Below are 26,245 nucleotides of genomic sequence, written 5' to 3' on the forward strand. Positions count from 1 at the left end.
GAGTGGTCCCCAGCCAAGAGCATCCTCCCCAGGGCTCCCCACTGAGAGGTTCCCTTATCCTCCATCTTATTGCCAACCATGGCAGGCGGGTCTGAGCCAAGCCTTCCCTAAACACAGGTGGGAGATGTCCATGGGGTGTTTTCCCTCTCTATTTCCATGAGCATGTACGTGCCTGGCTCCAAACTCGGCCCTCAAAGGTGGATTCCATCCCTGCCACCCCCAGCAGTCTCAAAACAAGGTGTTTTCCCCCAGCCAGGCACAGCCATGCCCTCCACAGCCAAGGGGGAGACATGGGGAGGTGCTGAGGGTAATTCTCCCTGCGTGGGTGAGGCCCTCACTGGGGTGTCCCTGGGATGGATGCTGCCGGGGGCTGTCCCCAGGGTGGGCACGGGGCTGCGGGGATCAGCTCAGGGCTTGCAGGGACCTGAGCCAGGTCTGCTCCTGCCGGGACCAGATGGCTCAAGGGAGCCTAATCCTGCCCAGGACACGCAAGGAGGGGTCTGGGACCTCCAGGCAGACAGCCCGTGGAATAGAAAGGCCACAGGGGGTAGGAAGGTCCCAAACCAAGGGACAGTACCAAAACCTGGGCACTTTGGAGGGGGACAGGCCGCAGGCTGGGGGCTGCTGACAGCTCTGCGATGCTCTTGGGGGGTTAATCCCCTCTCTGTGCAATGACACAACAGGAAAGCTAAGGGAAAGGTCCCCAGCAAAACCAGTTTTAACATCCTCACATTGCTGCCCCTGGTGCATTTTCAGCACTGGTTGCCTATCGCTGGTATGTGACTTCTCCATATGCAGGGAGCCAAGGCCATGGCAGGGTCTGGCCATGCACCCCACGTCCTTCGAAGGAAAAGCAGCCTCCAAGCCTGAAGGAGCTGTATAAAACCCTCTGACTTGATGATCACATGGTCCCTTCTAGGCTTAAAACCTACCAACCAAGGTATATCCCACCAGATCTGCGCCTCGGGATGGCGCAGCGGAGACAGGAGCTGCTGGAAACGGGTGGGAGGCAGCAGGGCTGGATCCAGGCTTGGTCCCCTCCTGCCACATTTCCCACCATGGATTAAAAAAATCCCCTGGTTTTGTCTCCCTAATTATGGCCAGGAAAGGTTTGCCATGCCAGGCAGCACGGTCTCTGTGCTCTGGCTCCTAATTACAATGCAGAACGTGCAAAATACAGGTCACCCAGCACTATTATTACACACCTGGATGGTTTCCATTAATTAAGGGGGGGAAAAAAAGGAAAGCTGCGGACGGAAATGTGCGACACGGGAGCCTGAAGCGATGGATGTAAAAATACCCTGCGCGGGGACAAGCTGCGGGTGACTCACGGGGACTTGGCAAAGTGCGGCCAGCACTGGGACACTGAGCAGACGGGCTCCAAAGATGGGCTGGTGGCACGTCCCCATCTGCACTGGCTCCATGGGTGATGCTGCCACGGGCCTCCCAGCTGGGGATAATGGGGGTTTTGGGGTGTCTGTGTGTCCTGGGGTGTGCATCCCACCATTGCTGGTAATGCACAGAGGAGAAGGGCGCTACACGATGCGTGGGCTGAGCGGCGGGTGCTGTGCAGAGGTGGGTGGGCGAGGAGAAGAGTGAGATGTTCTCCCTAACGCCGAATCCCCGACAGCACATAAATACCCATCGGTTGGAGCAGAGGGAGCCTCCGCTCCCGTCAGCATCGCACAGGGGTGCTGCTCACCAGCTTCACACCGCAACACCAGGACCTTTCAGGACCCTCTGAGTGCACCCAGATTGGCACCTTGCGAGCAGCATTTGGGTTTACAGGGCTCCCAGGAGCCTCTTCACACCTTCCCGAGCAATACAGGCCAGTTCCAGCTCCCACTTTGGACTGCCTCTCCATAGCCCCCCCAAAAAATTAGGACGTTATTTTATTGTCCCCAATCCTCTGACCTGAAGCCTCAGTTCAATCAGGCACATTGAAACACTCCCTCCAGCCAAGAACCAGTGCTGCCAGAGTGCTGTTCCCTGCCTGCTTAGATAACAGCCCTTTGCTAAACAATGAAAACGCAAGGAAAAGAGCAATTACCCTTTTTAGAAGCCAGCCAAGCGCAGCCCCAAACCTCCCACCCACGTACCAGGCTGGGCTGGTCCTAGTGCTGATGCAGGCAGGAACCGGCAGCACAGATTTGGTCCCCGTGACCCGGCAGGTCCCTTCCTCTACCAGGGCAAAACCCTCCGCTGCAGCGGGGGAAAGGCTTTGGGATGCTTGGGGAGCCACATCCCAGCTCGTTCGATGCTTGGAAGAGGAACCATCAGCCACCAGGTCACCAACTGCAGTATTTTAGCTCATATCCCCTCCTTAATTTTCAGTGGAACAGGGAGGACAATGTTTAATTGTGTTGTGGGAAGAAAAAAATGATCTCACGGCTGTTTGTGGAACAAAAGGTTTCAGCTGGAAATGCCTGTGTGCCACCGACAGAGATGGGACATGGGCACCAGCCACACACCACCTCAAATCTCTTTTCCGTCAGGTTTCCGATGGGAAGCAGCAAGGGCTTGGCCCTCCCCAGGACCCGCAGAGATGGGATGAGCTCAGCAGTTATTTGGGAATGTGGGGACACAGCCCAGGCACCACGAGCCAGGCTGAAAAACCTCTTCTGCTTTCGGGCACGTGATGCCCTTCCCAGCTGGAGCAGCCAGGGTGACTCAGGAGGCAGAAATCCCCCTGGTCCGAGGCCACCGTGTCACCTCCCTGCATGGGGAACACCTCCATGGAGTGAGTTGTGGGTGATACTGGCACAGCTCAGATGCACTGTAACTATTTTTTCCCACCTAAAAAGACTAAGGAGGAATCTGGACCCCCCCCAAAACAGCCCCCCAGGGAGCGCGGGATGGCTCCGGTGAGCTGGGGCGCTGTCACCGTGCCAGGGGATGCTCAACCGAAACCGCAGAAGAGGCAGCCGTGGGAGTAAAAAGCCTCTTAATGACCACAAAAAGCAATTGTGGGATTTTTTATTTTATTTTGTTTTTTAAATGCCACTTCATTTACCGGGATTGGCTTAATTGTGGTCATTAAGGTGACAAGGGGAGCACTGAGCCTCTGAGGGATGGGCTGGGGCAAGGAGAGGAGGGCCAGGGGGGCAGATCTCAGCCCCTTTGCTCTTAGAGGGAAGATCCTCCAGCCCTATAAACCATCTCCCTCCTCCCAACAACCCTCTCAGCTGTTGGCTCCTCTCCCTCCCAGCCACAGCCTCAGTTTCCCCACCCCTAACCAAGGAGTGGTGGCCGCAGCCGATCCTCCACGTGCTGCGGCAGAGACGCTTGGTAGGACCCAAGACCTTCCCCAACCACCGAGCTACAAGAGCAAAGAAATTGTCACCATTAAGGGGGATTTTCTCCACGGTTTCAAAGCACGCTGGGTCAGCAACATGGAGAATGGGTGCCAGAGCAGGCGGAGGGGACACATCCTGCCCCCACGGTGAGAGCAGGCAGCAGGGCCTGCAGAGCTGGGTGGCCCCCTATGTTTTAAGAGCTCTTCAAGTGTTTTGTGCAGACCCCACCAATATTGGCACGTGGGACCTGCTTTCCAAAGCTGCTCCTGATGCACCAGCCTGTAACGCTCAGGAAATCCCCACCAGCTCCCCCTCACAAGCTGCCCCCTCCTTGGATGTGGGGAGCCCACCCGAAGGCATCACCCCCAGCCACAGGAGGGCTCTCAGCATCATTTTTAGGGATGCAGGAAGCATCCTGGTCCAGGTTGCACAGCAACAATGAAAATGGCAATAAATGCATTAAAAACGAGGGGGGTTGTTGGGATGCTTTGTTCGTGCTGCATTTAAGTGGCATGGGAAGGAGAAAAGGTATCACTGTCCTGACACCATGATAACCATCGCCCATCCGCTCCTAAAACCGTTACAGTTCAGTTATTAGAGCCCTGTTGCCCCTCCCAATCTGTTCTCATGCTGAGCCACAGCTAATGAACCTCCTAATAATGATTAATCAGGAATATATTACAGCCTCTTGCATGCAGCTGGAGGTTAATACCAACTCCCCCTCCCCAATGGCAGCTCCCCCGAACCACTGGTGAAAAAATGAAGGAGCCCTTTTCCCAGGGAGCCCTTTTCCTTATGGCATTTAATTAGGAATAATTCATCACGGGTGGTGCTTTGCTGCCCGCTAGCCAGAGCAGTAGGATGGGGTGTTTGCAAGCTTGCGTGTATTCAACGGGAAGGAGTTTCTGCCCACCTTCCCCGGAGTTGTCATGGAAATTGTAATGGATGTTGATTAAGATGCTGCGCTTGCCAAATGCAAACATGCTGCAATTTTCAGAGGGACTCCAGCCTGAAGGAGATTAGCCAGAGTAATCCTGCGCTGGGTTAAAGGGGAACTGTTGGAGGGAGACCCAGCCCCTTGCTGGGGATGGAGAGAGAAAGATGCCTGGAGCCCGCTCAGACAAGCTTCATGCTTTGCAAAGGCAGCTTTAAAGGGATTTTTCTGCCCTATCACTAGGAGGAATTAAAAAAACCCCAAAACACTGGGGAAGCAGAGAGCCAGGCTGGGATCTGCCAGCAACTGCTGCCAGATGTGCCCAGCGCAGGCAGGGATGGAGGCAGGGAGCTCAGCACCCAGCCCAGGAGTGGCGAGAGAGGTTTCACCTCACTTTTCCTGCCCGGTTGGACCAGGAGACAATCCCAAAGCTTCATCCCAAAGCTGCAGACCCACGAGAACCCGCTCTTCACCCCAGAGGTGGAAACAGGATTGGATGGACCCTCATGGCCCTGGCACTGCCCGGACGAGCCCCATGGAGGGGACCGGGAGCGAGGTATCGCTCAGAGCCGCCTGAGCCCGCCGTCATGCGAGTGGCCAGAAATAGACCCGATTTACATATGTAGGACGGAGCCCGCCACGCCAGCGCGGCCACGACCTACTTTCCTGCCACCCCAGCGGGACGTGGGCACGTTCGGGGGCTGCAGCAGGCTCAGCTCAGCCCCCCCAGAGCAGCCCACTCCCCCATGAAGAGCAGAAATAGTTTGGGAGTCCCACTTTTGACACATCTCCCAGTTTTCACACCCAAACCGGCAGCTCCTGGGGGATGCGACGGCTGCTCGCACCTCCAAAGCGCTGTCGGCGTCGATACCTACGGGAAGGGACCGGTGGGCTCTGAGCATCCGCCGGGTTTAATCACACGCTTGCTGGGACTTGCTCTGGAGCGCTGAGCAAGCTCAGGACTTGGTTCCCACACGTGTCACGAGCTGTGGGGGCTCAGCTCCTTCACGTCTCCATCTCCCAGCCCTCACTGCCATTCCAGAGTCCCACTAGCAAGAGGCTCTTGCAAGATGGGGCACATGGTATAAAGACCCCCACGCAACCTCTACACACTATTTTTAATTTTATAAGCCTTTTTTCAGCACTGAACATAAAATGATAAGCTTCTACTGGTGCCTCTGGGACGCTCTTTCCCTTAAGGACCGCAGAAACCGATTGGTTTCTGTACAAACACGGCTTTTTCCATTAAGGAAAAAAAAAAAACCCGCAACATAATCCACTGCTGCTGAGCATCTTCCCGCTCGCAGGCGTTTCAGCAGCGTTCACCTGTGGGTATGAATTGGGGATGGCACCAGGAAGTCCCTGAGGGGAGAAATGCCGATATTTATTTCACACCCTGTTATTTCCCTCAGTCTGGGCAGCTCTCAGCAAATATTCAGGCAGGAAGGAGGCTTCTGCTCAGTCTTTCTACAATAGCAAAGATTCAAAGCAGCTTTAGCCTTCTGGTGGAAATACCTCTTCCTGACACATTTTGTGTTATTTGTTCAGAGCTATTCAGGGCTTCCAGTCCCTGCTGTTGAAGAAAAACTTATTATTGTAGAAGGAAAATAAAAACCACCTCAACCAGCTCTCAGATATAGTCCTTGGAAGCAGGTGAGGAACAACCAACCATACAAGAGGAAGCTGTTTCACTGTATCTGAGGCCTCTTTTCCATCCAGAGTAGTTTGCTTTAGTGCTCCGTGGCTGAAAGCATGAAAAAAAGACAAAAAGAAAGAAAATGTTCTGCCAGCCCAGGGAGGGTTGAGAGGGGAAGGAGAGAAACCTTTTTTCTTCTGAGGGTGGGTGGTGAGTGCGTTGTCAAACATACCAGCATCCCCCCATGGGGACAGGTACCAGCATCCCTGCGTGGGGGCTGTCCCACGTACCCACACAGGGACAGGTACCAGCATCCCCAGGCAAATACCACCCAACTACACCCAGGACCCAGCCTCGCCATCTCGAGCCCTGCAACTCTTCTCACCCACAAACCAAAAGCCATCAGAGCTGGAGGAAAATGAAAGCAGGGAGAACTCCATCCCAGGGGAGCGTGCTGCCAGGGCACCGGGATGCTCGTGGCTCCCTGGCAGCCGCCAGCAGGAGAAACCACGGGGCTTGTTTCACCCCATGCTCAGCTTCCTCCCCTGGGGAGATGCTTCTGGGTTCTGTACAGAGCAAGGAAGAACCTCTCCACACAGTGACCATCTCCCACCACACACCGTGTGAAACTTTGGGAAACCCCAAAGCCTCAGCTCCATGAGTTGAGGGATTCGCCTTGTGCTTAAAAAAGTATTTTCAGCTCTTAAGTCAACCATCAGAGCTTGAAAACAGGATCCCAAGAAGCTCTCACAGCCCAGTGGGTGAAGGAAATGGACCCAAAATTTTGATTTCACAAAATGGGAAGGTTTTCATGCGGGTTTCACTACTGGTGCGATCGCACCAGAAAGGCACGTCATTGCAAAAGCAAACACACAAAAGGCAAGACACTTATTAGCTCAAAACACCAACCAACCCTTCGTTTCAAGTCGAAACCGGCCAGCTTGTCTTTATAACAGGTTCTTTTTTTTTTTTTTTTTTCCAGAAAGCACTTTCCTACACTTCAGTGGAACTGTCAGCTCCAGGAAAATGTGGTTTTCCAGGTCCCCTCCCTCGCGGCGCGGGCAGGACCCACTGCTGCCCCCGGGCAGCGCCCGCCCGATGCCCTTCTGGCCGTTTCACCCAGCCCTGCTCTTCCTCCCCGGATTTCCCCTCCTGGGATTTTCTTTCCTCTTTCTCATACAAGCGAGGTTCAAGCTGCGCCGTGCCAGGCGCTCGGTCGCGGAGCCACCCGGCCGGGGTGTGCAAACCCTCGGAGCTCTTTGCCAAGACAAGCCCTGGTCCCCAAAACCTTCAGCAACGCAAACGCCACAACGCCAGGTGCTGTGGCAGAGGCAGCCCCAGCCCATGTCCAGTCCCGGACCACAACCACGGTGGATGCTGAACCTCCATCTTCTTGCCCCAGAGAAGAGGCTGTGCTCTTCAGACAGGTCAAAACTTTTGCACAAGGAAAGAAAAAGTCATGAAAGCCCACTAAACCACTGATGTTTAGGCAAGGGAAGTGCAAGGCTTGAACAAACAAGTGTGACCCTTGAGCCCTGCTGCCTGCTGGAGGACTGGGGATTTTTTTTTCCCTGGAAGATACTGGGTCAAACAAAGCAACATCAAAATTCCCCTTATCCACAGGATTTGGCCTGTTTCTCTGAAAGCGCCTGTTTTCCCTCATCTCCCACCCCATCCTTGCCCCCGCTGCAGCCCGGGGAGGGGAAGGACCCATTTGCACACGATAAATCCCACTGCAGCTGGCCAAGGCGCTGGAGAAGTTCAAGCTTGTGGCTTCCTTAATTAACAGTGTCCAGAGACACGCGGGAGGCACCAACCCTGCTCCAGCATCACTGCAAACACCAAAAAGAAGAAAGAACCCAATTAACTTCTCGGTGCCCTTTCATGAGAAGTCAAGATTGAGTTTTTAACATTTTTGGGAGAGCCACGAGACTGGGTTTTCAGACTGGTTTGGTACTCCTGGTTATGGGAGGGGGGGTTTAGACCTTGTCCCATCCTCCAGAGGCACCGAGATGGGAGAGCAGGAGACAGGGAGCCTGCAAACCCAGCTGAGGATGGGAAGCACTCGGAAAAGAGCTGGAATAACACACAAACTGTGTTGTTGGGGTGGGGTTTTTTTTATCCTCTAATTGCTCTTGCTATTTTAACTGAGACAGACATTTCCTTGACGATTTTCAAGGGCTATAAATGTTTTATGTCCCTTTCCTCTATGCTCTGACAGCAACTTTTGCTGATGCTCAGCATAAGCAAGACCCGGAATGGAGCAGCTGGGTGCTGCCAGGGTGCAAAGGGAGCAGGACACCGGCCACAGGGAGAGGATCCAGCCCCGTATCCACATGGAAAGTCAACATCCCCCTCATCGTGTCCTCTCCTTCCCCCCACTTCTAGAAGGGGATCCCACCACCCGGCCTCCATGGAAGATGTCTTTCTGCTGCAGAAAGCTATATATAGTGCCTAAACCCTTTGGGGGCTTTGCTGCTCTCTGAGATATTTATAGCTGGAGGCAAACTCCAACTGCGCTCGCTGGGAGCAGCTGGAATTGCACGGGAGAGGCAGGATCCAGCCCGTGCTTGCAGCAGCAGAGTGGGTGCTGGGGTGAGCATCCCGCCTGGGAGCCAGGATCGGCCCCAAACCCACCGGTCCCCTGCACTGCCATGGGAGAGGACATGTGGGATGCTCATCTGCTGGGGGTCAGGGGGTTTTGGGGAGAGATTTGGAGTTTTTTGGCCAAATCTGAAGCAAAGAGGGTGAGCTGCAGAGCTGAGAGGAACAAGCCAGACGCTGGTCTGTGACTCCTGTCCAAAAAAGCAGGTGCCCAGCACAACTCATGTCACCAAGAGCATTTCCCAGGGGATGGGAAATTCACTCCACGCAGCCCCTCGTCTGCTCCGAGCATCCAAAGCGGAGCAGGAGGGAAGAAACGGTCCTTTCTCCCAAAACCTCGGAGTCCAGCCCTGCTCCTCTCACACACGTGGCTGGGGGAGGGCCCACACGGACTAATTGCTGGCAGCTTGTCCTCCTCACGTCCTGACTTTAATACAGTCCATCAGGCAAAACACTCCGGCTGAAGGAAGGAAAATAAGGGGGGAGAGGGATGGGGAGGGGGACGCCCGGCTGCCTGCGGGCAGCAGCCATTTCCTGAGCCAGGGGATGCAAAAATCTTGTCAGCAGAAGGCAAGCAGGGATGAGGAGCAGGTCGGGAGCGTGGGGGCTTTACACCCCAATCCTGCCCGGTGGAAACCAACTGCTCCCTTCCCAGTCCCAGTATCCCCAGCATCACTAGGAGCATGAAGCTGTCCAGCATGGATTCGGGAATGCTTTTGATCCCGGGGTTACAGCACCCGGATGCACAAGCCCTTTGCTAGTGGTGGAGCTGGTGAGAGCAAAGAGGGAGTTTGGAGCTGGGTCAGAAGGAAAAACCCCCATGTTTGGGCTCCTGGGACCCTCTCCCCTATCGCCGGGTGCTTTGCAGCCAGGATGGCCCCAGCCAGAGCCTCAGACTCACAACTGGTGGGACCAGCAGCCAAAAAGCTCCTTGGGGAAAAAAAAAAAAACCAAAAAAACAAACAAAAAAAACCCCAAAAACCAAAACCAGAAGTACACTCTTTTTATAGTGTTGGAATCTACAGAGGAGCCCACGGGGTTGATCTTCCCCAGACCCTTTGCTGGGGCTTTTAACCCAGCACAAAACCCGGGTGCTCAAGGGCTGGATAGGAGCATCCCAAGGAGACAGCCCCAGGCGTTTGGAGCTAAAAAGTCACTGTTTAGACTCAAAAAACTCTCTCCTCTGGTAGGAGGGAGGAAGGACACAGAGCTATTGCTTCCTTCAGCCCCAGCCATCCCGGCCTGCTGCCTTCCCTTTACAGCTGGTGTAATTCCAATTTCCTCTCGAGTCAGGGCGCGTTTGAAGCTGGATTGCTGCATGCAGAGCCCGGCCAGGGTTTTTTTTTTCCCCCTTCTCCACACATCAACTGAAAATACCCAAAGGACACGTCCCTCACAGACTAATTCTGGGTCTCACTTGGGATGTTACAGACAAATAGAGGTTGGTCGTCTGCAAAGCGAGCCCAAACTTTGGTAATCAGCATCCTTTGCACACACATCTCCGGTGGGGCGAGCGTGTGCGTAGCAGGGGCGTTTTGTGAGCATCTGGGGGATCTGGAGGATTTCACGCTGGCAGAGGGGGGTGTCTGGCTCCGAGGATGCAGACCCCCATGGCGCATCCTCCCTGCTGACTTTTTGCAGCCTTTTTTTTACTGTAAGAGTTAGCAGGCACAGTCCAGGTGAGCTCGGCCCGCAGCAAGGAGGCACAGCTGCTCCAAAGACGGTGGGTGCTGCTGCGGGATGTCACCGATGGAGAAATGTCCGTAGGGACACACACATCCCCGCGAGGGACGAGGCGCCAGGGACCGGCCCGCGGGTACCAGGCAATCCCTGCAAACCCAGCCGTGCCCATCCCATCCCTGCAGCACTCTTCCTCCAGGGCAGCAAGAGCCTTCCCTCCCACCCTCCTCCTCCAGCCTTTCGCGGGGTGTTTGAAGAGCTCCTGCCATGGAAAATAAAGGGATTCAAGATGCTCCACAGCCACGACCTGATCCTGTCCAGGACCAGGCATCCTGGAGGGAGAGCTGGGCTGCAATATCCCCCCGGCATGGAGAGCATCCACCCACCTCCGCAGGAACAACCCTGGGGAACACCCGCAGTGGATTTAAGGACACCCACGTAGGGATGATTGGGGGTGGCGTGACCCACGCTGCAAGGTCCCATGCGTGGCTTTAAACGCCACGGCCTGGAGATGGGACAGGCACCCTCAGTCGGAGGAGCAGGCATTAATTAATCCTCGTTAAAGGCAAGAGGGTAAAAAGCGAGAACCAGCTGCATCGCCCCAATTACAGCACTGAGGGATGTGGCTCATAACTGACACCCCAAAAATCCAGAGAGTCCTGCCCAGCAATAAGAGCCCCCATGGCCCTGACACCCCAGCACTTCAGGGGACACCCCGAGGAGCCAAGCCAGCTTGCTAACCCTCCCTACAGCCCTCTCCCACAGCCTAATTGCAGCTTGCCAGGCAGCTAACGAGCAAGTTGCACCCAAAACAATTATTTACTGATAAATGGGGAGAAGCAGCTCCTTTCAGTGCCAGGAGAAAACAAAAACAACTGATTACAGAGGCTGGGTGCTGCGTCCCAGGCAGCTCTGCTCACCTGAGCATCCCAGCCGGGTGCAGCTCCCACAACTCTGGCACTGGCAGGTCCCCTCGGAGCCGGGTGGGATGACGATGCCCCACGGCCACTGAGCCCAGCACAGGACTCTATTTCATCCCAGCCCGCTGTACTTGATGCCACAAGTCCCTGTTTGATGCCCAGGTCCTTGTTTAATGCCCCTGTTTCCCCATCAGCAAATACATATCAGCACGCTCCCTAATTAACACCGGGCTAATTAACCCCAGGATCCTACCCAGGTTTGTGATTGTCCAATGGCGGTAACAGCAGCACCACCCAGGACGTGAGCCTTGCATGCTGGCAGGGCACCGACTTGCAACCACTGGTGGCTAATTAGGGCTTAATTAGCCCTCACTAGTGCCCTGGGAGCACAAGTAGCTCCATGTCACACTGCTCCGGCTGGGGTGCACCGAGCTCATCAGGCCTCAGGCAGAGGGGACACCCTGCAAAGCTGGTTTATTATATTCTGCATTATTTGTCCCAGAGAAGGAGGCAAGAAGAGGGAGCGGTGACACTGGCCGAGGACCAAAGCACCCCAAAGTCACAGGGATACAGCAGCCATCTCACCCAGCACCTCCAAAAAAGGGAACCTCACACTCCGAGCAGCCTCCCGGGTGCGGGTTAAAGCATCGTCAGAGCTGTATAAAATCATCCCGTTTCATCAACAAATACCTGGCAGCTCTGGCTTTTTCCACTGGGCTGGAGCCAGGGCTTTGGAGCAGTTTAAGTGCTGGTCCCTGCCTCCTCCCCGCTCTCTCCGTAAGTGCCATCTCCGGTGACACTCAGCTCCAGCTCTTAAATACCCCTGTCCCAGTGGCAGGAGATTCCCACGACACCCTCACCTCACGCTGAGCAAACACACGTGCAGCCCGTGCACGAGGGAGAAGGAAAAGTAAAGGCTGGACCATGCTACTTGCCAAAAAGCCTCCAAAAGAGGGGAAAAAAGTGCATTATTCCAGCTTTCTCCAATTAACCTTTATAGGGTGTGATGGAGAGGTTTCCTGGCAGCATCTCAGGACACAACAGACACCCCCAGGACAGGCAGCACCCACAAAAGTTGTTGGGAACCAGTGGACAAAAATTTGCCTTCAATGATCTGGAAATGGTGGCCTGACACCTAGTTTGGGGTAGTAAAGCTCTTTGCATGCTCCGTGCCACCACCACTTGCTGCCTCTGCAGGGAAAACTGCTCTGGGGTAGGAGAGAAACACAGGGGCTCTCTGTTCAGTTATAGCTCTCCTTGCAGAAAATAAAAAAATAAATAAGATTTTTTTTTAAATGCCCATTTTTGAACAAAACTCCCACTCTCTCTACCCAAAAGGCAGCCCTCCAGTATATTTTTGACATTTGCTAACATGAGCATCACTTATAAACCAAGCCAAACTCGCGCTCAGGACTGCACACCCTTCTCAGCAGTTATTCAGCCTCACCAACGTGGCTCATGAAATAGCTTCATTCCCCTCCTCCTCCTCTCAAAACCAGCATTTTTTGGCAAATAAACTGTTTTGCCAACAATTTGTGCTCCATGCCGCCTGAGAGACAACGCTTCTCCCCGGTTCCAGCCTCCTCCACCCCAATTTGGGTCCCACATTGGGGCTGCAGCACTGGGGACACATTCTGAGCTCCCCCACATTGAGTTTTCCCCCCCCTCCTCTTGCTAAAATATTCCTTGTTTTGCCACCGGCCGGGAAAGAAGAAGCAGCCCTGAGGTTGCTGCTGTTATTTTTATCTTGAAATAAATAGTTTGAGCTGCGGCCAAGCTGTTCCGCGGGAGGGAGATGCTTTGCATCGTGGCCGCAGAGATGTAAACACACGCAGCCTCCGTCTCGGCGGGGGCACATCGCACGGCCAGGGCACAGCGAACATCCTGAGCCAGACTGGAGAGAGCTGAAATCGCCTGTTCTGGGATGCTGAGGTGGAAAAGGGGGCTGCAAGGTTTGGGGAGAATCACGCCCAGGATGAGGACTGCAGCGGTACCCATCACTGTCCACCCCCAAATCCATGCTGTCCCCTCCATCTGCTCAATGCATCGCATGTGCTGCCACAGCTGGGTTAAAAACTGGTTTAACCAGGACCAGAATTAACTTTTGGAGTCATTTTTAAGAATAAGCCTTGAAAGAACCCACTCTAAAAATGCTTTCACCTTCCCGACAGCAACAAGGAACATCCCTGTGCCACCCGCACGACCTCAGGTTCAATCCCATTCCCTCCCAACCGCAACAAGACCCCAAAAAACATGGTTTAGGGGAGCAGATGCTGCAACCAGGCTCAGTTTGGCAGCCCCAGGAGCTGCCCTCTGCCTGGATCCGGCCACATCCTTCCTTGACTTCCAGCAGCTCCCGTCCTGCCCCGCGGGGCTGGACACAAAGGGGGGGGCCTTTGCCCCGTGCGCTGCTCACGAAGGTCACCGAAACACTCGGGAGCTTTGCACAAGAAACTCGGCGTAAATGTCAAATTAATTAACTGGGAAAGATGTATGCGTTGCCACAAAAAGCTCTCTGTTTCGCCCCGTCACCCTTCCTCCCACCTCCGCTCTCCCTGGAGCCAGGCACTGGCTGTGGCTTGCGAAAGCCATGGCCAGGGGAGGCAAAGGACCACTGGACACTCCCGATGGCAAATATTTTTCTCCCCTTATAAAACACCTCATCAAGGGAACAGGGAAAAGCACAAAGTGAGGATGGAGAAGCCGGGAGCAGCCGCTCCTCCCTCCGCACACGTGTTGCGGCACCAACACGGCCGGCAAGGGACCAGCATCTTCTGCCAGGGCCAGGCTGACACCGCCGGGGGTGAAAAACAGAGGCACGTCCCCCTTCCTGCCCAGGGAGGCTCGATGGCATCACCCGTTTGCAGGATAAATCCTTCTCTGGCAGCTCCCTGGGGTCCTGAGCCAAAGGAGCCTCGTGCAGGCGTTACCCGGAGCGGGGGGTGCGGAGGGAAGGGGGACGCGGGGGGATGCTGAGGATGCCGAACCACGTGCTGAAGGGGGTTTCTCCCCACAAATAACTGCTCCCCAACTCCTGAGCGCCGAGGCTGGGTTTGCAAAGATGCCAAGTGCTGGGTTTATGCATTGAGGAGCAGAATAAAAGCAAAAAGCACACCCAGAGCCATGCAGGGTGCAGGGATGCAATTGGACCCAGCCCCCTGCCCTGCTCCGAGCATGGGGAAAGCTCAGTGGGACGAGGACGTGGGCACAGAATTAATACCCCTCCCTAAAACTATTTTAAAATCTTTAAGGATTCAGGAAGGGAAAGGCTCCCGTTTCCCAGGGCACAGCCCCGGTTTCAGTGCCGCCCCGGCGGGGTTTGGTACCCGACTCACGTCACGCCAGGGACGGGCATTCCCCAGGCCCGGCCACCGTCTCCCAGGGCTGCCGCGCGTCTCCCGAGGGGAAAAGGAGCCTTACAGACACTTGAGGACTTAACTCCCACTTTGCCCAGGCCACGCAGGAGGTACCAATGGCCAGAGGACCCTGTGCCCTTTGAGAAACTCTGGGACCCTTTTTTTTAAAAAAAAAAATATTTTTTTCTCCTCAGTTTCTCCATGAGCTTGCTTCACATCTTGCTCAGAAGAGGAAGGAGCTGGGTGCTGAGTGCGGCTGGATGGGGAGAGCTGGGATGTCCCTTGGAGCAGGGCTGGGTCAAATCACTGTGCTACCCCAGCTCACACCAGAGAGCTCAAATCCTCCCTGCTGGGAGCCAAGCTGAGTCCTAGAAGACTCATTACATGCCACATAATTTCACGGCAGCCCCCAGAGCACCCACGAACCTCAGAGGGGAAAACCCCTCTGTGGCCCCAGTGCCAGGCTGGCCACCAGCAAACATCATGGAAATAAGGGTGCCCTGCAAATCCCCAAGCCCCCACATGGGTACCCAGAGCTGCAGGGGATGCTGAAACCCCCAAATCCTCTTGCAGGGGGAGGCGGATGCTCCACCCCAAACCTCTGCGGCGCCGTGGGGCATCTCTGGGTCCCGCGTTCCCCATCATCCCTCTGGATTGACCAAGGGTGAATTTAAGGGATTGCAAGGAGCAAGGGACCGTCCCACACCGACCCTCGCCAGGAGACCCCCACGGAGACACGTGCTGCGACTAAATGAAAATCACCTCCCCGACAGCCCACAAAGAGAAGCAGGATGAGGCCGGCCCCTGGGCAGAGCTCCAGCAGGGACAGGGATGTGAGCGGCCGGCCGGGACCTGCAGAAAGGTTACGACTAATTGATGCTCTCAGTAATTAAGGTGACGAGTTGATCCCTAAGGTCAGGGCTGGGCCAGCCAGCCAGGGCCAAGGCAAAGCATCCTTCCCCAGCACGCCCAGGCACTCGGGGTCCCCAGGCCGGGGGTGTCACACAGGGCTGGCTGGAGGCACCCACTCCCCCGGCACCTCGCCACAGCCCAGCGCACAGGCCACCCTCGCTGATTAAAGCTCATCAGCCTGCGCTTTGCCTGCATTTAATTAACGTGAGCAGCGCTGCCCTCTCCCCTGCCCGCTCTGGCCCCAAACAGTCCCCGGATGCCACTCGGCTGCCAGCGCCCCGGCTCCCCACTGGCGGCCTGCACGGAGGAGGAAAAGGAGGAGGAAGGAGCAACCCCCCCCAGCCTGCGTGTGGTCTGCGGGGTGGGCAGCAGCCAGCTCTGCAGGCTGAAAACAGCCTGCTCTGGGGTTCTCGGGTGTCTAATAAGGGGTTGAGCTCACCCTCGCACAGACATGTGGAGGCTCCTCTCCACCGAGGAGCCTGGATCTCCTGCTCCTGGTCCACAGCCAGCTCCAAACCGATGAGGCAAGAGATGGGGCTCAGCAGGGATGGACAGGGTGAGGTCGTGAGCTTTACAGCCCTGGGGAATCCCGGCCAAAACCAAACCCAGGTGTCCACGACACTGTCGGGAAAACCCACTGCCAGGATCAGGTCTCACCAGGAGAGGCAGCCCCTGCCCCGTAGCGCTCCCACAGAGACACACAAAGGGTTAAAGGGACCGATCCCAGCTTCCCCAGACCCGGGGCCAAGAGGGATCACAGCGGTCAGGGGATCAAAGGGGAGCGCTGAGTCCCGGGAGACTCGTTACAGTTCCCAAACGCTCCAGCAACACCACGGCCCCGTGCTGAGGACAGGGACACGCGGGGCTGGGCCCGTCCCGGGGAGCTCGTGGGCTCGATGCCAACGGGAACCGGAGTTATTTGTCCGGTCTCCGCAGTTCAAATATTAATTAATTCTCCGGGTGCTGCGCTGGAGCTGGGCTCCCTGGCAGGGACCAGGATCCAGCACAGGGTTTGCAGACAGCGTTACCCACTTGCCCACACAGCTGCACCAGGGAGACGGGGGTCCCCAAATCCATCCCCCACCCCATTATCACAGCATCCAGCTGGGAGGCACCAGAGCTGTGCCCAGTCATTGCTTCCCATCCCGGTGACCCCAGGGAGAAGCTGAGACTTTGTCCAACAAGACCAAACGATTTCAAAGCTTCAATGAAGAGAAGGAAGGGAGAGGAGAGGCCTCGGTCCCCTCCAGGTGAGGACGCCCGACGTCCCCTGGAGCTGCCTCCTCCTGCCCTGTGCTGCCTCCCCCAGCCCCTGTGGTCCCCAGGAGCACCCCAGCACCCCATCACCTCCCATCCTGGCATTTAATAAGCCCGTAACCTTTCCTGCCTAATTACCCTCAGCAAATGCCAGCAACTGCCTGCGTCGCCATCCACTAACCAGCAACTAAAATTCCTCAAATGGGGAAGAGGAAAAGCTTATTTAGGGGGGAGCAAGCGCCCACGCAGCCGACCCCACGCCTGCCACGGGTGCTGGAGACGCTGGCACGGCCGCACACACCTCTCACCCCTGCGGGCACCCAGCGATGGAGGGGAGCCGCCGGCGGAGCTTGGGCTTCCCCGGATCAATAGCAAAGCGCAATATTCGGCTTTAATAAACCACCCTTTGATCCACCGCGCGAGCGGCCGCGTGGCATCGCCAGGAGCCACAATATTTATCACTGTTCCAATGTGTAAATCACACACCTGATGGTCTTCGCAATACCGGCTCAGCAGCCTCCTCGGAAACACCAAAGTTGCATCTGCCTTTTCAGGAGGGGAATAACCGCTGCCCGGGGAGCCGGGCGAGCGCCCCGCACGCACCCGCTGCCCCGCGGAAATAGAGGTGTCGGCCCATGGCACCCACAAACCAGACCCCCAGGAGGATGGGGGAGAGCTCTGGGTTATTTAACGCAGCAGGTCGAGCGCTGGCGAGCAGCCAGGCCCTGGGGCTTCTTCCCCTCTTAAAGAGAGGAGGAGGAGGCAGCCTTCCTCCCCGCCACGCTCTCCTGTTCCTCCTGGGCTGTGCTGGTTGGGTGGGAAAAGCATCTTCTGGCTGCAGGAGGGTCCTTCCCGTAGAGCATCACCCAGCAGCCAGTGTCCCACAAAGCCACCCGGGTGCCCATGATGGGTGCGGGCAGCGCAGGGTGCGGGCAGCGCAGGGTGGCTCTGATGGAAGGGTTTCCCAGTGGGCACAAGCAGTTTTAGAAGTGCCACAAGAAACCACAGACCCTTTCCTCCTGCTGACATCGCAATCCTCTCCCGTGAGCAGGACTGGGAAAACTGGGAAAACCTCCCGGGCAGAGCGGGGCAATGCCTGTGCAGGCAAGGGGCGAGCTGCAGGCAGGGCTTGCCTGTATCTACCCCTGCCCATCCCGTAAGGGGCTGGAGATGCAAGAGAGATTCCCGGGGGCAGGCAGGGGGGCAGGCAGGGCAAAACCCCCCAAGTTTGTCCTGCCACTGAGAAGTGGGAGCGGGCAGGAGCGGGATTTTCCTCCCTCTCCCCCTTGCGGGGTTATTTTTAAGGCGTGTTTCCCTACGACCTTCAAATGGCATCTGCCTGCATCCCCCTCCCCACGCACACGGCGGGGCCCCGGCCCCCCGCCCCCCGCCTGCCTGCTCCTGCCGGCCCTGCCCAGCCCTGCCTGCACCCCCGGGCTCAGCCCCTGCCCCAGCACTGCCCGGGGTGCGCAGGGGAGGGGGCACCCTGGGGTGGGGGGGGGGCACCAGCTCCTGCCGGCGCTGCCCGCTGGGGGTCTGTGGCTTTGGGGGGGCTGTGCGGGCAGGGACGGGGTGGGGTAGGGGGGCAGGATGTGGGGGAGCGGAGCCCCTCGAGAGCTGGGTGCCCCCCCCCAAGGTGGGCGGCGGATTCCCAGAGCCCCCCCCCCGCCCCAGCCACCCAGCGAGGTACCGGCCCGACCCCACCCGAGCAGGGTGCGGGACCCCACTGCCCCCCCTCTCCCACCGCCGCGGGGTGCCGGCTCCGGGACCCCCCGTCCACGCCCCAGGGCAGGGTGCCGCCGCCCCCCCCAGCCGGCTGCCGGTCCCCCCCCCCCCTCCCCGCCCGGTGCCGGTCCACGCACGATCCCGCTCCCACGCCCGCAGCCCGGCGCGGGGGTGCCCCCCACGCACCACGATCCCAGCCCGTGCGCGATGCCGGTGCCCCCCCCACACCCGTCGCCGCTCCACGCGCGACGCCGGTCCCCGTGTCCCCCCCCCCCCCCCCCGTGGTCGCCCCCACTCACCAGCGCGGCGCGGGCGCCCACCCCCCCCAGCAGCAGCAGCAGCACCGCGAGGCTCCGCAGCCCCCGGGGCGCCGGCGGCGGCACCTCCCCGGGCATCTTCCTGCCGCAAGGACGGTGGCGGCGGCGGCGGCGGCTGCAGCGGCGGCGGGAGGCGGCGGCGGGGGCGGGGAAGGGCCTTTGTTGCCGCCGCCCGCGGGAGGCGGCGTGGCTGGGGGTGGGGGGGTGGGTGCGGGCCGCCGCCGCCGCGCCGCCCTCCCCGCCGCGCACCCCCCCCCGTCCCCGCCGACGCCTCGCAGGAAGCGCCGGACCAGCGCCCCCCCCCCCCCCCCCACGATCCCGCCCACCCCCGGACCCGGCCCGAGGGGAACGGGATGGGGGGGAGGGGGGGGGGGTGAGTGGATGGGTGGGGGGAGCCTGGGGCAGATGGGGGGAGCCTGGGGTAGATACAGGGGGGATGTAGGGAGGATTTGGGGGAGCCAGAGGTAGATGGGGGGGACTGGGACAGATGGGGGACGCTGGGGTAGATGCAGGGGGGGTCTAGGACAGACTGTGGGGTAGATGGGCGGGGACTGGAGTAAGTAAAGGACAGGACTGGGGCAAACTGGGGAAGGCCTGGGGCAGACGGGGAGAATCCAGGGGTCGATGAGGGGGGACCTGGGGCAGATAGAGGACACCCTGGGGAGATGTAGGGGGGATCTGGGGCAGACTGGAGGGACCTGGGGTAGATGCAGGGGGACTGGGGTAGGTAAAGAAGGGGACTGGGGCAAACTGGGGGGGACCTGAGGCACACTGGGGATGCAGGGGTACATGGAAGGGCCTGGGGGGCAGATGTGGGGACTCAGGGGTAGATGGGGGAGGGCTGGAGCAGGTGGTAGCAACCCTGGTGCAGACTGGGGGGGACCCTGGGATGGGGAGGGGGGGTCCTGGGACAGATGAGGGTCTCAAGGGTAGATACAGGGGGGACGTGGGGCAGATTGAGGGGGCTGAAGGGTAGATGAGGTGGTGCTGAGGCAATGGGGGGACTCAGGGGCAGTTGGAGGGGGCCCAGGGGTAGGTGGGGGGACTCAGGGGGCAGACAGGGTCACCTCGAGGTAGATGGGGGAGAGGAACCAGGTCCTTCGTGGTGGGACCCCACCCTAAACCCCTCCATCAGTCACCCTTGCTTGGGTGCTGGGGCCAGGACCCCCCCCGGGGGTACAACCCGGGAGGGGGAAATCCAGCCCTGGGGCAGTGCCTCAGGCAGCCCCACAGCACCGAGCCTCAGTTTCCCCTTTCAACAACAACAAAAAGAACAGTGGGGTCAGAGGACAGGGCAGTCCCCTGTCGTGACAGTGACTTCCACGTGGCTGCCAGGTGGCCCTGGGGTGACTTTGCTCCGCATTGGGGCATTCAGTCCCCCCGAAGGGCCCGGGAGGCGGTAGCTGTGGGTGAGCTGGGAACAGACGGGATGGGATATAAATGAGTCGTTTCTCACACGCGTGTGATTCCTCCTAATGGCTCTCGCACGGTTTCTGTGAAAAGCCTAAAAATATACTCGGATTCTCATAAGAAAACCTCATCTGAATGCAACATATACCCCAGGAGGGGGCCAAGGGGGGAGAAGGGGCGTTACCTGGAAGAAGGGGCACTGCCCTCCCAGCCGGGTTAGGAGGGGAAATCAGCCACATTCAGCTAAAAATTGGGGGGCAGCCCCTGGAGGGGGAGAACTGGGGCACGTCCCCCAGCAGAGCATCCTCCCGTTCCCCGTTTGATGGGAAACTCAGAGCAACTCTTTGGGGGTGTGAAACATCTCAGGGGGCTCTGCCTCGGGGTCCCCACCTGAGTCACTTCTCTCTGTTTTAATTGCGCTGTAATTAGCAGGATCCAAATTAATATTATTTAAAAAAAAAAAATTAATATCATCGGCACGAAGCTGGGAGGGGGGAGCAAAACCTGGGGAAAGGCTTTGGGTGGTGGTGCAGAAACGCAGGGGGGGTGGGTCGGAGGGCTGAGGGGCGGGGGGGGGTGTCCCTGGGGCAGCGGGGGGGTCCCTGGGGCGGGGCAGGGGACCGGAGCGGGGACAGGGGCGCGTTGCTGGGGCTGCACCGCCCCGCCGCGGCCGCGGCCACCCCTGCAGCTCCGCCGCGCTGCCCCCCCGCAGGGCAGGGAGCCGGGGGGGGCGCGGTCCCTGCAGGTCCCCACCAAGGGGTTGTCACCCAGAGGTGGCCCCTGACGCGCGGCGGGGAGAGAGGGGGGCCTGTACACGAGAGTCGGGGTCCCACGGGAGGGGCCGGGGAGGGGCGGGGGGGGCGGGTGCTGCCCGGCTGCCATCGGGTCCTTTGCTACCCCACTGCGGCCCCTTTGGAAGCGGGAGATCTTGTTCCGTGGGGTCAGGGTGAGTGTGATGGACCCCGGGTGTCGTGATGGACCCCGCCTGATGTGATAGACCTTGGGTGTTGTGATGGACCCCGCCTGATGTGATGGAATCTGGGTGGTGATGGACCCCGCCTGATGTGATAGACCTTGGGTGTTGTGATGGACCCCGCCTGATGTGATAGACCCCAGGTGTTGTGATGGACCCCGCCTGATGTGATAGACCTTGGGTGTTGTGATGGACCCCGCCTGATGTGATAGACCCCGGGTGTCGTGATGGACCCCGCCTGATGTGATAGACCCCGGGTGTCGTGATGGACCCCGCCTGATGTGATAGACCCCGGGTGTCGTGATGGACCCCGCCTGATGTGATAGACCTTGGGTGTTGTGATAGACCCCGCCTGATGTGATGGAATCTGGGTGGTGATGGACCCTGCCTGATGTGATGGACCCCAGATGATGTGATGGACCCTGGATATCATGGTGGACCCTGCCTGATGTGATGGACCCCAGATGATGTGATGGACCCTGGATATCATGATGGACCCTGCCTGATGTGATGGATCCTGGCTGATGTGATGGAATCTGGGTGTTGTGATGGACCCTGGCTGATGTGATGGACCCTGGATATCGTGATGGACCCCAGCTGATGTGCTGGACTCCAGCTGATGTGATGGACTCTGGGTGTCATGATGGACCCCAGCTGACGTGACGGATCCCTTCCCATCCCTCCTCCAGCAGCAACCCGCAGCCACACTCAGGAGTAACCAAAGCAGGGCCCACGTGGAGCGACCCGGCTGTATCCTTCCCGGCAAGCCCCCGCCGTGCCCCCTCCCTCGCCCCGACAGGGCCAACACTGCTGGCCGTGGGGCGGTTGCCCAGGCTCAGCCCCAGCCGTGCTGGTGCTCAGGCACAGCTGGCCTGATCCTTCCTCCCAGGTCAGGCGCGGAGCAGGAGTTTGCAGGTCTGGGCAAGAGCTAAACCCATTCCTGGACACCTTTGCTGCTGCTGCTGTGGTGGGAAGGGTGCCCAGGGTTAACCCTGGATCCACAGGTGTCTGGTGGAAGAAACACAGAGCCTGAGCAGACTCTCACTCCACTCTCAAAACTGTTATAGATGCTCAATGTAAAATAATTAAACGTAAAAAGAAAAAATATCCCTTGCTTTCACTATGTTCTGCCCCAAATCTGCAGCCACGCTGCTGCCTCGCTGGGCTGCTCAAGCACTGTGGGTTCAGTGAAGCGTTAAAGAGCTGTAAGAGCCCCAAAGGCTCCAGGACCTGGAGCACTTCGGTTGGTGGCTGTTGCTCGTTGCATAGAAGCCCAGGCTGGCTTCAAACCCAGGGAAAAAAAGGTGTCAGAAAGCCCAAGTCAGCTCTCCACTAAATTTAACAAAGGGTGTGAAAACAGCTTAAAACCACTGCTGGGTCACAGGGGTATTGGGTTCTGTTGAGGGGTGAGAAGAAAGTGGCAGCACGGGCAGGATCAGTAATTTGACACATGCTCCAAAATCAAACGTTTTAATGCCCTGAGCCAAAAATCTCATTTCCTGTAAAATGGGAAGTTTCTTTCCCTCCATCAGTTTATGACATGTCACCCTACTTTCACAAGCGCTCAAACTTATCGAGATTTCCCAGATTATTCTGATGATAACCTTCAGAAAAGTGTCTTTAAAATCAGCAGCCGTTAAACTGCACCGCAGGGACAGGGCAGGTGCTGCACACCGGGAAATGAAGAAAAACTGGTGGTAAGAGGAGGCCCATTTTCTCCCCGAGCAAGGGTCACCCGTCCTGTTCAGTGGCACAGGGCATGAAACGCAGAGCGGGAGCTTCCCCAAGGGAGGGAATGGGGGAATAAAGGCCACGGCCTGGGCAGCAGACGATGAACTGGGGGTAGGGGTGGGACACGATGCAGGTGAGCGGGACAGTCCCAACTTGGCTCCCCCAGCGCCCGGCTCCGAGCCAAACTCTTGGGATGGAGATCTTGGGGCTGGGGAAAGTCTCCATGGAAACACCAGCTCGGTGCTTGCTTTGCTTTTCTAGCAGTTCTCAACGAACCAGCAAACAACACAGCAGCCAGTGTTACTGGGGCATCCCCACCTCGACGGTGGGTGCAGCTCCTCCATCCCCCCACCCCAAAAAGTGAAGAAGAGGATGAGCGAGCGGCAGCCCCAGCCTGCGAAGAGGGTGGGAGGGAGAGGAGGATGAAGCAGCAGAGGAAACCAGGAGCAGAAGATGAGCGGTACCAGGGAAAGTTACTCCCTGCCCCGCTGCGCAGGAGCTGCAGTGCTTGAAGTGATCGAGAGATGGGGGGCAGGGGGGGGGTGTTCCCCTCCAACTCACTGCCAGGGGATGGAGGCTGGGGGTGCTTGGAGGCTGTACGGGCTCTGAAGAGGTTTAGAGGTGCTCAAAGAGGGGGAAAAAAGCCAAAATCCCAGCCCCCAGGAGGAGCGGGAGGCAGACAGACCCACGGGCACTCTGCTCTTGGCGGACACAACCGCCCTCCCCGCTCTTAAATAAGAGAGAGGCAAAAAGGGGTAGGGGGGGCACTGCGGTGAAGGTGTTTCAAAGTCAACACAAAGCCAGATTCCAAAGTTCTGTATTTTTCAAAATAAAGATCACACGTTGTTTAGAGACAATCTACACAAGAGTTACAAAAAATAGTCGCCCAGGCATAAGCATACACAGGTTTGTTAATTATACACATATGGTTACAAGTGTGCTTGCAAAAAAGTTCATTGGAAATATACACAAGGCTCTGTAAATGTACACCGTGTAGTGTTACAATTCTATATTCAAACAAGGAAAATTGACAGTATGTTACATTCACTTACAAGTAGACAAAATGCAAAATACAGTTCATCTTCTGTACAAAAAGGGAAGGTGATTCACACTTTACAAGGTGAAAAGGGACTCTGATTGTAAGGAAAACTAGGGGATTCTGTACTTTTGCACTTTTTGTTTCTTACTGTCACAAAATAAGCAAAACATTACTTTTTAAGATTCAAAAAAACACTATTTTGAACTGAATCATTTTTTTTATAACATTTAGAAAGGATCGCTACTGTTCAACTAGGTGACAAATAAAACCAAGCATTTATTTTTTTTTTTTTAAACATTAACTAGGCTGTATAAAGAGAACATTTCCTTCAAAAGAAAAAATTTACTTCTGGTTGAAATTACAATTTACAATATACAACACTATATGCTACGACCATAAAAGGTGTGAATATACACTGAAATGCACAGGTTTTGCTAATTCTTTTTTCTTACCAAAAAACGGGTTTATGTCGATTCAAACTTCTCCACATTTACATTACAGAGGTTTACAAATGTACAATTGTACAGTCAGAAGTATGTTCCACTACTAGGGTACATTATAGATACAGATCAGACATCAAAACAAGAAAATACTACAAATTTTTATATATGTAAAGTCTACACCAAGTATACACTATATATTTATAGAAGCAAGACCAAAGCCGAGTTGGATTTTTTTTTTTTTTCCTCATGCTAAATAATCAAATTGTGTCTCTCAATGTTAACAGAACAAACTGAGTAGGCAGTAAACAAGTACACCCGCCCCCCACCCCCTCGCTTTAAAAACTTTCTGGGTGTGTACGTTTTCTTCCCAAAAACGACAGCTATGCTACCTCCTTTAGCATGTTATACTAAAAAAAAAAAAAAAAAAAAAAAAAAAAGCACTTAAAAAGTTTCAAAAACTTAATTCTTTTTTTAAACTGAAGCTTTAGCAAGTTGAATTTTTTTTTTATATTTATAAACAGCGTTAAATGCGTCGTTTGTGCCATTTAACTAAAATTCAAACTTCTTGCTGACTTTTGACTAAAAGGAGAAAAAACAGGTATTTGCAAAAAAGTTGCCTGCAAGGCAGATGAATTAAAAACGTTTTGTTTTGTTTGTTTTCTTCAAACCAACCACCCTGAAAGTTTCCACATTTGGAATATAGATACAACAGTGAACAAAAATGTGGCCTTCCATGTACATTTGATACCTATGTACAAGTATTCTATACACCAGTAAAACAGCAGGGCAATTAGTTAATTAAAAAAAATAATTAGTACATGTTATGCATAATAAAATTAAAGAAATTTACAAAGGCTTTTCTTTTTTTTTCTTTTTTTTTTTAGCAGTTTAGCAACCATAAAACCTTTTCTAACTGTATATTGGAATATTGTCGGTTGCTGGTTGTAGATACCGGATGGCCAGTGAGCTCCTCCCCAGTTTGCTGCCTCAGATGATCCCGTTGGGTGGCCCACAGATGGGCCCTAGGTCCACCCCGTTCTTCATGTAGTACTTCTCCAGCTTGGCCAAAATGTGTTTGCCGTAGGTGTATTTACGCAGGGTAGCGATGTGAGGCCGGATCTAGGAGAGAAAAGAAGCAGCAGTGAAGCTCAGGAACCCGAATTACGGCCACGGCGATCCCGAGCGAGCTGCAGGTACCCTACGGTCAGGGTGCTGGCCACCAGCAGGGCACCAGAAACCACAAAAATATTAAAGTGCCATCGACTGTAATCACAGCAATTACTGTGCATCAAGTTAATGTTCCGTAACTCGCTGATGTTATTTTTAGGAAGAACTTCTGGTCAAGCGGGTGGCACCATCCTGAGCTACACTACTGAAATCCAGTTGGATCCGAGCGTGCGGGTGGAGACAAGGCTCTGTCCCAAGGGAGGACGCTGGAGAGACACGGCCCCTGGGTGCTCGAGCGTCCCAAGGGGGCCCTGACACCCTGCCCCCAGCCCGGGGGCAAACGCACCGCGGCAGAAAAGGCAGCGGAGGGTCTAGTGGAGCTGAGCAGCTCTTGCTGAACACGAGCAGGGTCTTCTGCCTCCCTCCTACAGACCGAACTTCAAAACTGCTAAAAGCCTGGAAGAGCTGCTGGTTTGATTTTCAGAGGTATATTTGAAAGAGCTACTGGGAGAGACAAGCAGTATTCCTGGGCTGAACAGCAGTTTGATTTCTGAGCCTGACAATTAAAATATTTATTTTAAGCAGAGAAGAGGTCTGTGGAAGCAAACTTCACCCACTCACACTACTTCAGAGTAAAAGTCACTTCCAACACCGCAGTAACTACTGTAGCCAGAGTAAAAGCACTTTTACTGCCAGAGCACCCAAACAAGGAAAACTCTTTCCCTTGTAGTAACATCATTATGCTGCTGAAGTTCTGCTGGAGAGTTTCAGAGGAACGAGACATAAGAGCAATTCATTTTCATTACTAGATGAGAAATATCCCACACCACCAGCACGTTCCTTCA

The 26,245-nt window shown here is 56.1% G+C and overlaps 2 protein-coding genes across 14 annotated transcripts in view; both read right to left on the bottom strand.

Annotated features, from left to right (window-relative positions):
• The window catches only part of SDC3 (syndecan 3), a 48,004-nt gene extending 29,188 nt beyond the window's left edge, over positions 1-18,816 (bottom strand). The window contains exon 1 of the mRNA XM_074850762.1: positions 18,620-18,816. Within this exon, the coding sequence (XP_074706863.1) occupies positions 18,620-18,715 (96 nt within the window). The 5' untranslated portion in view covers positions 18,716-18,816. The remainder of the gene's footprint in view (positions 1-18,619) is intronic.
• Positions 18,817-23,552: 4,736 nt separating this feature from the next.
• Positions 23,553-26,245, bottom strand: part of PUM1 (pumilio RNA binding family member 1) — a 78,484-nt gene continuing 75,791 nt past the window's right edge. For all 13 annotated transcript variants that reach the window (XM_074850932.1, XM_074850920.1, XM_074850925.1 and 10 more), the window contains one exon: positions 23,553-25,352. In XM_074850932.1, the coding sequence (XP_074707033.1) occupies positions 25,221-25,352 (132 nt within the window). In that variant the 3' untranslated portion in view covers positions 23,553-25,220. The remainder of the gene's footprint in view (positions 25,353-26,245) is intronic.

Source organism: Strix aluco, chromosome 26, assembly GCF_031877795.1.
Source record: "Strix aluco isolate bStrAlu1 chromosome 26, bStrAlu1.hap1, whole genome shotgun sequence".
Taxonomy (NCBI): Eukaryota; Metazoa; Chordata; class Aves; order Strigiformes; family Strigidae; genus Strix; species Strix aluco.